At 44.8% G+C, this 11,573-nt stretch overlaps 1 protein-coding gene and 1 long non-coding RNA gene across 3 annotated transcripts; both read left to right on the top strand.

The window, feature by feature from the left end:
- Positions 1–308: 308 nt before the first annotated feature.
- LOC137952215 (uncharacterized) lies at positions 309–7,949 on the top strand. 2 transcript variants are annotated; one of them, XR_011112200.1, is made up of 4 exons: positions 309–523; positions 6,611–6,965; positions 7,265–7,415; positions 7,486–7,949. It is a non-coding gene; the product is annotated as an uncharacterized lncRNA (long non-coding RNA). The 2 variants fall into 2 exon arrangements; XR_011112199.1 differs by having other exon boundaries at positions 6,611–7,415.
- Positions 7,950–9,482: 1,533 nt separating this feature from the next.
- Positions 9,483–10,522, top strand: LOC137951919 (ethylene-responsive transcription factor 4-like). Its single transcript, XM_068798905.1, has one exon. The coding sequence runs from the start codon at positions 9,593–9,595 to the stop codon at positions 10,244–10,246; it is 654 nt and encodes a 217-aa protein (XP_068655006.1). The 5' UTR covers positions 9,483–9,592; the 3' UTR covers positions 10,247–10,522.
- The last annotated feature ends 1,051 nt before the right edge of the window (positions 10,523–11,573 follow it).

Genomic DNA, 11,573 nt, shown 5'->3' with positions numbered 1-11,573 from the left:
AAAAATGTTTGGAAGCTCTATTAATGAATGGCGTTACAACGACAATAATCCCCCTGTAAATGTTTCGCTGCAAAGAGCCATTCGACTGCTGGATTCGTATTAAAAAACAAACTGATTATCATCCAAGGCCGAGTTTATTTGTAAATACATAAACTGATCTTAATTTCTGTTTAAATTTTAATATTTAAAAATAATTTAAATATTTTATGATTGGTTTAGATTAAAAGCTAGTGGGCTAAGAGCTTCCATAGTTTAAGAAAAATAAAAATATTCTAAAAAATTGTTGAAAGTGGAAATTATCGAGCGCGGCGCTTCCATTTTCGCCTTGGCCATCATCGTGGGACTGAATGCGTCTCTGCGTAATATAGGTTGCAGACATCGCCAGCCTCAACTAGTCAAAAGCAAAACGAAACCGTCCTATAAAGCGTCATTTCTTTCGCTGCAGACAAGGGAGCTGATCGTTACGGAGATTTGCAGTTTTTCTTTCACGGTTGCCTCTCGTTTCCGTCATGTAGATAGATCAGTATGTCTTTCCCTCTCTTTGGGTTGGTGGTTTGTTGTGTCTAATGATCGATTATTTCTTGTCTGAGCTCAAAAGAATTGACGTTTTGAGGTGTCCCGGCGAAAATTTATACAAATTTTGAGCTTTTCTGCTACGGCTTGCGCAGTTATGGATCTTCAATTTTACATCGTTAACACTCTATGATACGTGACGGTTAATTATTTTAATTTATTGAATACCTTGAATGCCGTCTCACTATGATGATTTGCTGGCTACTGGTGTGTGATGACCGCCTCTCTCTTAACTGGCTTCTGTCACCATTTGTATTTGCACTGCTACAACTTTTGTTACCGAATTACTAGATTTTATCACAGTCCTCGGAGACCTCATTTACTTGTATGTCTCACCTGTCAAGGCTGCAATGACATTTTCAGTGGATATTTATAAAGTGGTCGTATCATTGTAAATTAATGATGAAATGCTACGTCTACATCAATGATGATAATCAGCAGAATCCTTATTGTGACAACAGAATTTCAAATAGGAAGTATACTATTTTGAATTTCCTTCCAAAAAATCTATGGGAGCAGTTCAGGTCAGCATGAACTTATTCTAGCATTTTCTCCCCTTCTCTCTTAATGCAAGGTCACTCCTACCTGTTTTGTGCCTAAATAATGTTTGAAATATTTTATCGAACACTGTGTTCTTCTCTTTGAAATAACAATTATTAGTTAACCAATGTACCTGTCTTCAGTTAGTTTCGCTCTAAAAAATGTTATGTTTGTTTATGTTTTCATGGACACAATAAATTTGCTCCTTTGATTGTGTTCAAGCCTCTAAGTTTATCCATTTCAGATTATATGAATTGGAACTGGAAGAGGGGAATTTTACTATAATTTTTTTTTTCTTCCTGAGAATGTATGGAACTTGATTTTTTTTTGAAGTATTGTTCGGCTTTAATTGCTTAAGTAAAATTTACAAAGAGGGGAAATTAGCCCTCAGATAACAATAAGAAAGGAGTATCCAAACGCTAAAGATTGGCAGGAGACTCCCTCAGCCAATACATCTGATACATTATTAGTTCATCTGAGAGTGTGCTGCTATGTTGCATCCATGGGAGAACATATATCCTTGATTTCCTCAAATATATGAGGAAGCTTCCATGCAGGAGGAGTTAATCTTTCACCCATATGACACCTTCAATTATGATGACGGCTGAGAATTTCTGGCAGTAAAGCTTGACACCTTGCGGAGACTTCATTCTTAACACCGAGAAAGGTAGTTGGAAGTAGGAAGCAAGAGGGATTATGATCATTTTTATGTTTTTTTCTGAAATTGATGAGAATTTCTGTGAGGAAGAAGAAGCTTACAGGGGATTACAAGGTAACAGGACAGAAATAAAATAAATGAAAAATAAAGTAGCCAAACAAGAGGCTAAAAAAAGCACGAAGCTTAAAATAAGTGCAACAAAACCTACTCATCATGATACTCAATAATGCATGAGTCTCCTGCAACAAGATATTGAAGAGGGGTACCTAGGCGAGTGTATGAATCTTCAATATTATCAGCACTATGGAATGTATTATTTATGTAACCACACAATCTGGAGAGATCTAAAAATGTTGATTATCTCATTTTAAAAAACAAGGAACCTTCCCTGGTGAGAAATCGAAGAGTCACCTTCTTCAACAAGAGGATATGAGTAATACTAACAAATCTTCTCAAATTGTGAAGTAGAGCTTGATCTTCCACTTCAGTAGAATCATAAATCCCAAAGGGATAAAGTCCGAATAACCGGTCTCATACATTCACTGAATACACCCCCACCTGTAGTGAGTCTTGGTTGCCCCTTGAGCTAACAGCAAAATTCAACTCAAACCTACCCTTTTAAAGTGGGGTCCATGGCATAAGAGATAGACTCCTGAAGTTAGAAAGAAATGGCTTCATCCCTCCAATGATGCCTCACGATCATGGTTTTCCGACCTGGGATTGGGATCAGACATAGGTTCTTCCAAATCCGGGTTGGATCGGGTCGGCTAAACCCGAGCCCAGAGTTGGATTCAGGGCAGGTCTGAGTGGACTTGCCCAGAACAGAAGAGACGAGTCCGATCCCTTGACTTTACCCATCCCCATTAAAATTTGTCTTGACCTGACCAAGTTGGCAAAACCCTGCTCATGACTGCACTAGCTAAGGGCTAGAAGGAGGAATACTTTTTTTTTTTTTTTTGAAAAAGATGTATTAATAAAACGAGAGAAATTACAAAATTTTGGGGAACATGTCCCTTACAACCAGCGATCGTAGGGTAGCTCCCTGCCTGGCAAGCACATCTGCCACCGAATTTGCGGATCTGGGAATGTGAGTCCAAATACAAGAAATAATTGAGGTAATTTCTAAAATTTCCTTAAAGGTATCCCAATGCCTCCACGGGGGAGAGGATGCATTCTCACACCAGCCTATAACCACTTTTGAGTCACCTTCGATATTTGTTTTTTTTTTTTTTAAATGATGCTGAATTTTATTATGAGAGCTCAAACGAGCAAATTACAAGAGGGGAAGCCTTCCCAAACAATGAGAGATTGTTGGGAGGTTTCGAATTTAGCCAATTTATCAGCCAAAGAATTGGCTGATCTAGGAACGAGGTTCCAATTACAATGAATGAATGACACAATGTCAACAATAAAATCAGTGATTGGCCAGTGGCGCCAAGGAGGGGAGCTATCTTTTGAACACCAGCTAATGACAGTCTTTGAGTTGCCTTCGATAATCAGCTTGCCATGAAGCCGCTTTTTAAAGATTTGGAGGCCGAATAGAAGAACACTCACTTCAGCAGTATTTGAATCAACAATACCCACCGGCCCTGCATAGGATAGAATAGGGTCTTCACTTCTGTCTCTAAAAACACCACCAACTCCAGCCGACCCAGGACATCCTAAAGCACTGCCGTCAAAATTGAGTTTGGTGCAGTCGTAAGGGGGAGGATCCCAGGTGGCCATAACCGGATTCCTACAAGGGCCCGCCATATGCGCAATCAAGCCCCAATTTTCTCGAAGGGAGATGCCCGATAGAGTAGCAAACTCCTTCCTAGAATGTAGCCAACTTGAGATAAGACCCACTACCTGAGAAGCTATATTATCCGGGTTGCTAGCCATGGAGTTGAATCACCAGTTGTTTCGCTTGAACCATATATACCATGGGACATGCGCAAGGCATGCCAAGAGAATTATCTTGCCCAACTTAGGAAGGCATATCCCCATAACCATCTCAACGGTTCCGAAAAGGTCCTGATGTAGCCCCATTTGGAGACCAATCTTCTGAAATATCTTCATCCAGACTTCCAAAGAAAAGTCACAATGTAAGAGAATATGCTGGACTGTCTCGTCGCACACACCACAAAGGGGACAAGTGCGATCAGGGGCTGTGTAACCTCTTTTGTGGAGGTTGTTAGAGGTGAGGATATGTTCCCTGATGGCCTTCCACACAAAGAATTTGATTGTATTAGGCGTTGAGAGCTTCCATGCCAGGTTTGCCTTGTGCTCATGCATGTTGTAATCTTGTTTTCTAATGCGAGAGTAGGCGGATGCAATTGTGAATCGGCCATTAATGCTGGGCTTCCATATCAGTTTATCAACTGCATGCTCACGAATAGTAGTGCTGCTGAGTCTAGAGAGGAGAGAGTAAAAATTCGTAGTTTCCTCATCATTTAATCCCTGGACAAACGTGAGACTCCATGAGCGATCTCTCCAAGAATCAGCCACTGAGCAAGAGAGGTCCCTCGCCATCCTAGAGAGCCCCGAAAAATCCTCGGAGAGGGGGTGGGGGTCACACTATTCATCCGACCAAAAGAGGAGGGTCCTTCTGTTGCCTGTGTGAAAGGAAGTTGCATCTCTGAATATTGGGAAGAGCTTTTGAATTGATTTCCATATCGGGGATAGGAAGCGAGTAGCGCCATCCTCCCTCCACTAGGCACCCGAAGGTTGAAGATAGAACCTGACCATATCGCCCCATAGGTTGTTATGCTTGATGTTGAAGTTCCAGATCCATTTGAGCAAAAAGGCATTGTTCATCTCCTTTGTAGGCCGAATGCCTAAACCACCCCGATTGCGGGGCATGTAAATATCCTTCCAACTCACCAAATGATATATGAAGGCGTCCTCTGATCCTCTCCAGAGGAAACGTCGACGGATGACGTCAATCCTATTGCAAACGGAGGCCGGACAATGCATGAATGATAATAAATAGTTTGGCAGTCCTGCCAAACAAGACTTGAGGAGAGTGAGTTGCCCAGTAGTAGATAAAAGCTTGCCCCTCCAAGTAGCTATCATTTTCTCAAATTTTTCAATGAGGGGGGCGTTGCCGAAGGCCGAGAGTCAAAGAGTGGTAGTCCAAGATATGTAGCTGGCAAATTTCCCAGTGAGCACCCCAAATAGTCGGCCATACCCTGAAGCACCGATGAGTCGATATGATAGCCTAGGAGGGTGGTTTTCTTCTAGTTAATATTCTTACCAAAAGCTAGTTCAAATAGTCCCAATACAGCAGATAGTTTTTGGATCTGATCCATAGTACCAACCCCAAAGCAAATTGTATCGTCTGCACACTGAAGGATTGGCACGTCAAAGGTTGCACAGTCCGTCGTGGGGAGGAGCCAACCCAGATTTTTGGCCGAATAGATAAAAAATGATAGGTATTCCGCTACCACATTGAAGAGCAAAGGGGAAAAGGGGTCTCCCTGTCTGATTCCCCTGGATCCCTTAAAATAACCGCAGGCCGTTCCATTGAGAAGAACGGAGTAGCTTGCAGAAGAGATGCAACTTTGAATCCAGAAGCGCCATTTTTCCCCGAATCCCATCTTTCCCAGGAGAGTGTCCAAAAGCTTCCAGTTAACTCTGTCAAAGGCTTTCTCAAAATCAAGTTTTATGATGAATCTAGGAAGCTTTAAAGCCTTAAAATGGTGGATGAGCTCGTGACATGCCATGGCCAAGTCTAATATATTTCTTTCCTTGATAAAAGCACTCTGGCCATGATGAATGGCAAAAGGGTGAACCGTCGTGAGGCGATTGGCAAGGAGGCGCACAAGCACCTTGTAGGCACTAGTGGTGAGGCTGATCGGCCGAAAGTCAGAGGAACTTTCTGCCCCTTCTTTTTTAAAGATGAGGGCAATAAACGAAGCTTTGATGCTCCTATATCTGATGTCATGCCGATAGAATGAGTGGACCATGCAGGCAATATTGTCTCTGATGAAGGCCAACATCGGCGATAGAATTCCCCATTGAAACCATCCAGGCCCGGAGCACGATCCAAAGGAAGACCCAATGCTGCTTTTTCAATTTGCTTACTGGAGAAAGGGAGCTCAATGAGTCTAGCTGCGGCCAAAGGAATAGCCTGGAGATGAACCCTTTAAAAAAAGGGCGAACTAGCTGGCCATCAGAGTATAATTCTGCAAAAAAGTTCACTAGTGAGTCTGAAATAAGGGAATCATCTGAGGTACTCTCACCATTGACGCTGAGCATGGTGATGCGGTTGGCTCTTCTCCAAGCAGAGGCGACTGCATGGAAGAATTTGGTATTAGCATCCCCCTCAACGAGCCATTTAAATCTTCCACGCTGCTTCCAGTGCACGAGTTCACTATGAGCGAAGGACTGCATTTGCCCTTGGAGAGCGTATCTCTGAGTAACTTCTGACGAAGAGAGGTTTCTAGATTCCTCTTCAAAGTCAAGAGTGGAAATCTGAGAAAGGACGGCGGCTCTCTCGGTTGAGGAAGAGGCCTTTCTCGTAGAGGCCCATGATCGCAGCAACGGCTTCAGCATCTTGAGCTTGCCTAGGAAATTCTACCTGATCGGGCCTACCACCTGTCTCTAGAAGCAGACTTATTCTGTTTTTGATACTGTATTATAAATTTCTTGCTTTCAAGTTCTTATTAATTTGAGGTCATTAGCAGTATGCTTCTATTTTCTCATGCATTGTCCTGCATGTACTTCCTCGTGCATTGTCCTACATCTGGCATTGTCCTGTTGAGTGAAATGACTGACTTTAACACGAATGCGTTTACAATTTAAGATTTGAAAAATTTAAATTGAGTCCATGGACTGAATGACTGACTTTACTCGCAGGCACTAGTGGTATTCTTAATCAGTGTACATGCCTATGCTGGTGAGAGAAGCGAAATGGAAGAGCTATCTATGGTTGCTCTCTCTGGATGTGTTTGGTTGCAAGCTTTTGTTGTCACACTGGAAACCAAGCTTTTCTATCCCATGAATAATGCTACAAAACCATATGCAGCTCTCTTTTTCATTTTCTTTATGCTTCTTTTAGACTTCAAGTTCCCTATTTCGACAGCCCCCAGTCTGTGCAGACACAGAATTTCAAAGGGACCCACAACAAGCTCCAGTAACTTGGTGGCTTTCTATACCATCTTATTAGAAGCTGAAGCTTCCTAGCAAGTACTTGTATGGAAATTTCCTGGGGGTAATTTCTGTTGAACATTCCACATCTAATTTGCACATTAGGAGTAATTCGTCAGTCATTTTTGGTAACACGAGTGATAGTTTTCAGATCTCTGGTCTTAATGGTTCATCTAGTCCATGGACCTCAAAGAGGAAAATGTCTTGAATGGATGTTTACACTATACCATCTTGGTGTGGTTATTGCTTTCTCAGTGACTAGAAAACTAGTAGAGGATAATTTTCCTGGTTGGGCACTTCATACATGACGAAATCAATGCTTAATGTATCCCATCCTGCTGAATAACATTTGGTTTTGAGCAGTTCATTCACGATATTGCAACATCTTGCCATTTGGGGAAACTTGGGGGCTTTCTACATCATCAACTATATAGTGAGTGCCATCCCTTCTGCTGGAATGTACACCATAATGTTTTGTCTCTGTCAGCAACCTTCTTACTGGATAACCATATTTGTAAGTTTCTTCCTCTCTGTTTTTTCTACTTAGTTTTGTCAACAGACGTGGTAATATCCATCAATTTCAGCTCATAGTAATCGTGGGAATGGGTCCTGTTATGGCACTCTTAAGTACTTCCGATTCACATACAGATCAAGTGCCATTAATAAGCTTCAGCAGGCAGAGCGTATGTGTGGTCCAATCTTATCTCTAAGTAACGTGGAGCCGCAGGTTAGATCAACAGAGAGAGATGCTGCTCTATTGTCTCTCCCACACCTAAAACTAGAAATTCTGTACACGAACCTTTACTCTCAGAGTCCCCCTCAGCAACAAGAAGATCTTCGGGACAGGCTGGGTCTTTTGATTTTTTTCCGTCAACACCAGTTAGACTTTCATCACCTTATTCAAGAAATTGTAAGGACAACTGATTTGATTTGGAGTTGGTGTGGTCATTTTCTGATTGCACCACCCATAATTTGGTCTCCGGGTAATGCATGGTTGTATCCACAGTTCCTCCAGTAACTTGAAAGTGGTAATTTTATTGGTCAAATAGCAAAGCAAATTTTTACAAACAAAAAACACTGGATAGCCTTTACTTGAATATAAGTCATTTGCGTTCAGCAAGGAAGACCCATCTCACTGAAGATATGAAGTCTCAATTAATGTCATCTGAATACAATCAAAATGCTTATGGTCTGGAGTCCATGTTAGGCTGAAGGGGAACTCCCATCTTTCGAAAGCCAAAACAGGAGCCATGCTAGGCTGGACTGCTATCCCATCATCCTCTGGTGAAGAGAACCAAGGGAGACCTAAAAAAAATAAGAAAAATAAGAAAAAGGAAAAAAAAAATAGAAGCCATCATCCAAACGAGTAACGATTCATGTACATTTTATTTTATTTTCAGGTTCGGCGGATTGGCTGTAGAAGAAGGGACTTTGGACAAGACGCGATGCAGGTTTAGTCAATGGCGTCACGCCAACGTGTGGGTCCAATCCTAGCTTCCGGACTGCAGCGCGGCTGCGACCGTGACCTACTGACCTCTCCCGCGCGGGTCACCCATTGGCCACTCCCTTTTCTCTCTCTCTCTCTCTCTCTCTCTCGTGCCGCCTTGTCCTTGCGTTGCGGCGGATAACTATTTCACTCTGGACCACGACACGTTGCGTGATCAGGTGGTCCCCCACCAGTCACCTCAACCGCCTCATTCGCCCGCCTGCACTACCCTCACGTGATGCCCCCTCCAAAGCGTTACCTCTTTTTTTCTTTTTTTTTTTAACCAAAAAAAAAAAGATTAGTTAAAGTCTAACTTCCGCGTTAAGCAGCAGTTCTTTCGGGCAAGAAGGACGACGGAAACCCCGTGACGTTATTACCCTCGAGCGGGGGAACGGTGGAGGTAAGATCCATCCCTGCGAGGGCAAACCCGTCATTTAAGTCCTCGCTGTCAGAAAAGACGCGTATGTGGGATTAGGTTAGGCCAGCTAAAACTGCGCCTCTTCTCTCTCCCCTTTCGCCTCCCCCACGCGTACTCCATGTCCCCACGCGTCCCTTTCCCATTTGCCCGCTCCACTAACTGTCGGTTCTGGAGAACGGTTCAAGGGCGCGCGCGAGCGCTGCCGCTACGCTACGGACACCCTCCGGTTCGGCCACAGCACACCCACGAGGGAATTCTCCAAAAGGCGCGATCCAACTCCCGCGGCGCAAAATCGTCGCATCCCGACAAGTGCGAGCGAGCGCGAAGCGCAAAACGCCGTAAGCGCGGGCCTTTTTCTTTTCTCTCTGCTTTCCGCCTTCCGGCTTCGACGTGCCAGTGTGGGGTCCATGGATTCGACGGGAGTTAGAGAACGCCGTCCAGTCTGCCGCTTGCCGCGTCTCTCGACAGCCCCGCGTGCCACGTAACCCGGACAACAATAATAATATTTGCCACCACGCTCGGGACGGGGGCGGCGGCCCAGGACAGTCAAACCACTCGTTGACTGCACCGAATATTTTCGTATTTATTTATTTATTTTATTTATTTTTTCGCCTTCGTTCCCTATCTTCCTCCGATTCTTCCTATAAATCACCCTTCACCTCCTCCCACCTCGGCTCACTCCCCCTCTCTCACGCTCATGCCATTAAAGAAAACCCGAAACTTCTCTCTTTCGATCTCTTCTTGAATCTCTCCTGTCGATCGTCTCCTCATTCTCGATATCACAAAAATGGCGCCCAGAGCAGAAAAATGCAGCGTCGGTGGCGGCAAAGAGAAAGCAAACGCGAAGGAGGTTCATTTTCGGGGTGTCAGGAAGCGGCCATGGGGCCGGTACGCGGCGGAGATCAGGGATCCCGGCAAGAAAAGCCGAGTCTGGCTGGGCACCTTCGATACGGCCGTGGAGGCCGCGAGGGCTTACGACGCTGCGGCCCGCGAGTTCCGAGGCTCTAAAGCCAAGACTAATTTTCCCTTCCCGGATAACCACACCAACCTCCACCTCAGCCACAACACCAACAATAACAATAACAATAACAATAACAACCTCAACAGCCAGTCTCCCAGCCAAAGCAGCACCGTCGAGTCGTCTTCCCGAGAAGGAGGGCCGCCGATCTCTACTCCGTCGCCTCTGGATCTTGACCTTCGTGCCGGCCCCGGCAGGTTCCCCTTCCACGCCGCCATCGCTCCGCCGCATCATCCTTTGTTCTACTTCGACGCGTTTGTTAGATCGGAAAGCCAAAGGATGAAATCCGATTACCAACCCGCGCTTGTTGCGTCCGGCGTCCAGAGCGACTCCGACTCGTCGTCTGTGGTGGACTACAACCACCCGCCTCCGAGGAGAATGCTCGATTTGGATCTCAACCTCCCTCCACCGGAAGTAGCCTAACCACGCCGGATTTTGAGATCGGAGATTTCCACTTACTTTTTCGTACTTTTTTTTTTTTTTAAATTTTCCGCATAAATTTGTCTTCTTACTATGTTCCTGTTCTTTTTGTCGTTAGAAGAGCGCGTTTGTGCTATCAGCCGCTCTTGGCGATTCTGTAAATATGGCGATAACTCTTTTTTTTCGCTACGGGAAATTCAGAGCTTCTGAACGCTTAACTGTTGTAACTTCTCGATATCTTCATATCCAGTCTAATGAGAAACCACGGAATTATTTTTTTGTTGTTGTTTGTTGAAGTGTTTTGTCCACTCGGCTATTCTTTCCTCTGCTGATTCAAAACTTTCTCTCCTCTCCCGTTCCAAGTTGTTATTTGGCCGTTGTTACAAGATGGGAGACGACATGCCGTCCTGCCGCCGCCGGCATCCCATTCCGATTATTATAAGCCTAAAATATACTTTCTCTAAAAACGTCGCCTCCAGTTTTGGGGTAAAAAAGTAAAATTACCCATAATGAGTATCACGAGACGAAGGGCACCGACGGCGGAACCGGTTACGCGCGACCGAATCACGAGGGCTGTTTAACGAATTTTACGTGTTGACGACGACCAGATCGCCATCCCAAGATCGATGACGAGACACGTGTGCGTCGGCAGTGATGAGTGGGTCCCGCAAAGAAACACCCAAAGAAGTGGAGGCGCGGCGGCCGCTTAACGTGGGGCCCTCCCACCTTTCGTTTTTTCTCTCTCCCGTATTTGATATTCTGCCTCGGTTGTTTTAAAGGGAAAACGACTAAGTGCAAAGAGACCCGGCCGGCGCAATCACGTTTGTTTTTTCCAACCTTCCCTGCCACGTGTCCCATTCCGGCCCCACCGTTATTATGAGCCACCCCTTGGTTGGGTTTGGGGGGGGGGGGGGGGGGGGGGGGTTTAGAAGTAAAGACACCCTACCCTGCTTGGAGAATCCGACAGTGCGATTAAGTGGACGCAGTCTAAAGAAAGCGTGTTTCGTACTTTAAAACTATTTTCCCCTAATATTAATAAGTCATTTTAACGGATTTGGAAGTGTGGTCACCGGGCCCACTGGAGTGAACGTACTGACTTGTTCCTCCGAGGACTCTCTCGTAATTATCTCGTTTGATGAATTCGTGTGATCCGCTGGGCATCCACGCACTCGGTGCGCTTCCATGCTAAGTCGGCCCCACTTTAATAGTTGTTATCCGTTATTTGCGCGGGGGGAGGCGGTGACTACAAACCAGAAGGAATTGTCCGCTGCTACCCACTGTCATGGCTGTATACGCATGCATACAATGGCATGTTTGATGGATTACCGAC

Source organism: Aristolochia californica, unplaced genomic scaffold, assembly GCF_029961685.1.
Source record: "Aristolochia californica isolate CCGP_79_NKW_82.1479 unplaced genomic scaffold, dmAriCali1.0.hap1 SCAF_15, whole genome shotgun sequence".
NCBI lineage: Eukaryota > Viridiplantae > Streptophyta > Magnoliopsida > Piperales > Aristolochiaceae > Aristolochia > Aristolochia californica.
Note: the sequence above shows the minus strand (reverse complement) of the source record. Positions and strands in the feature narration are given on the sequence as shown.

Coding starts and splice junctions, on each gene's coding strand:
- LOC137951919 (XM_068798905.1), top strand. CDS start 9,593: ATGGCGCCCAGAGCAGAAAAATGCAGCGTCGGTGGCGGCAAAGAGAAA.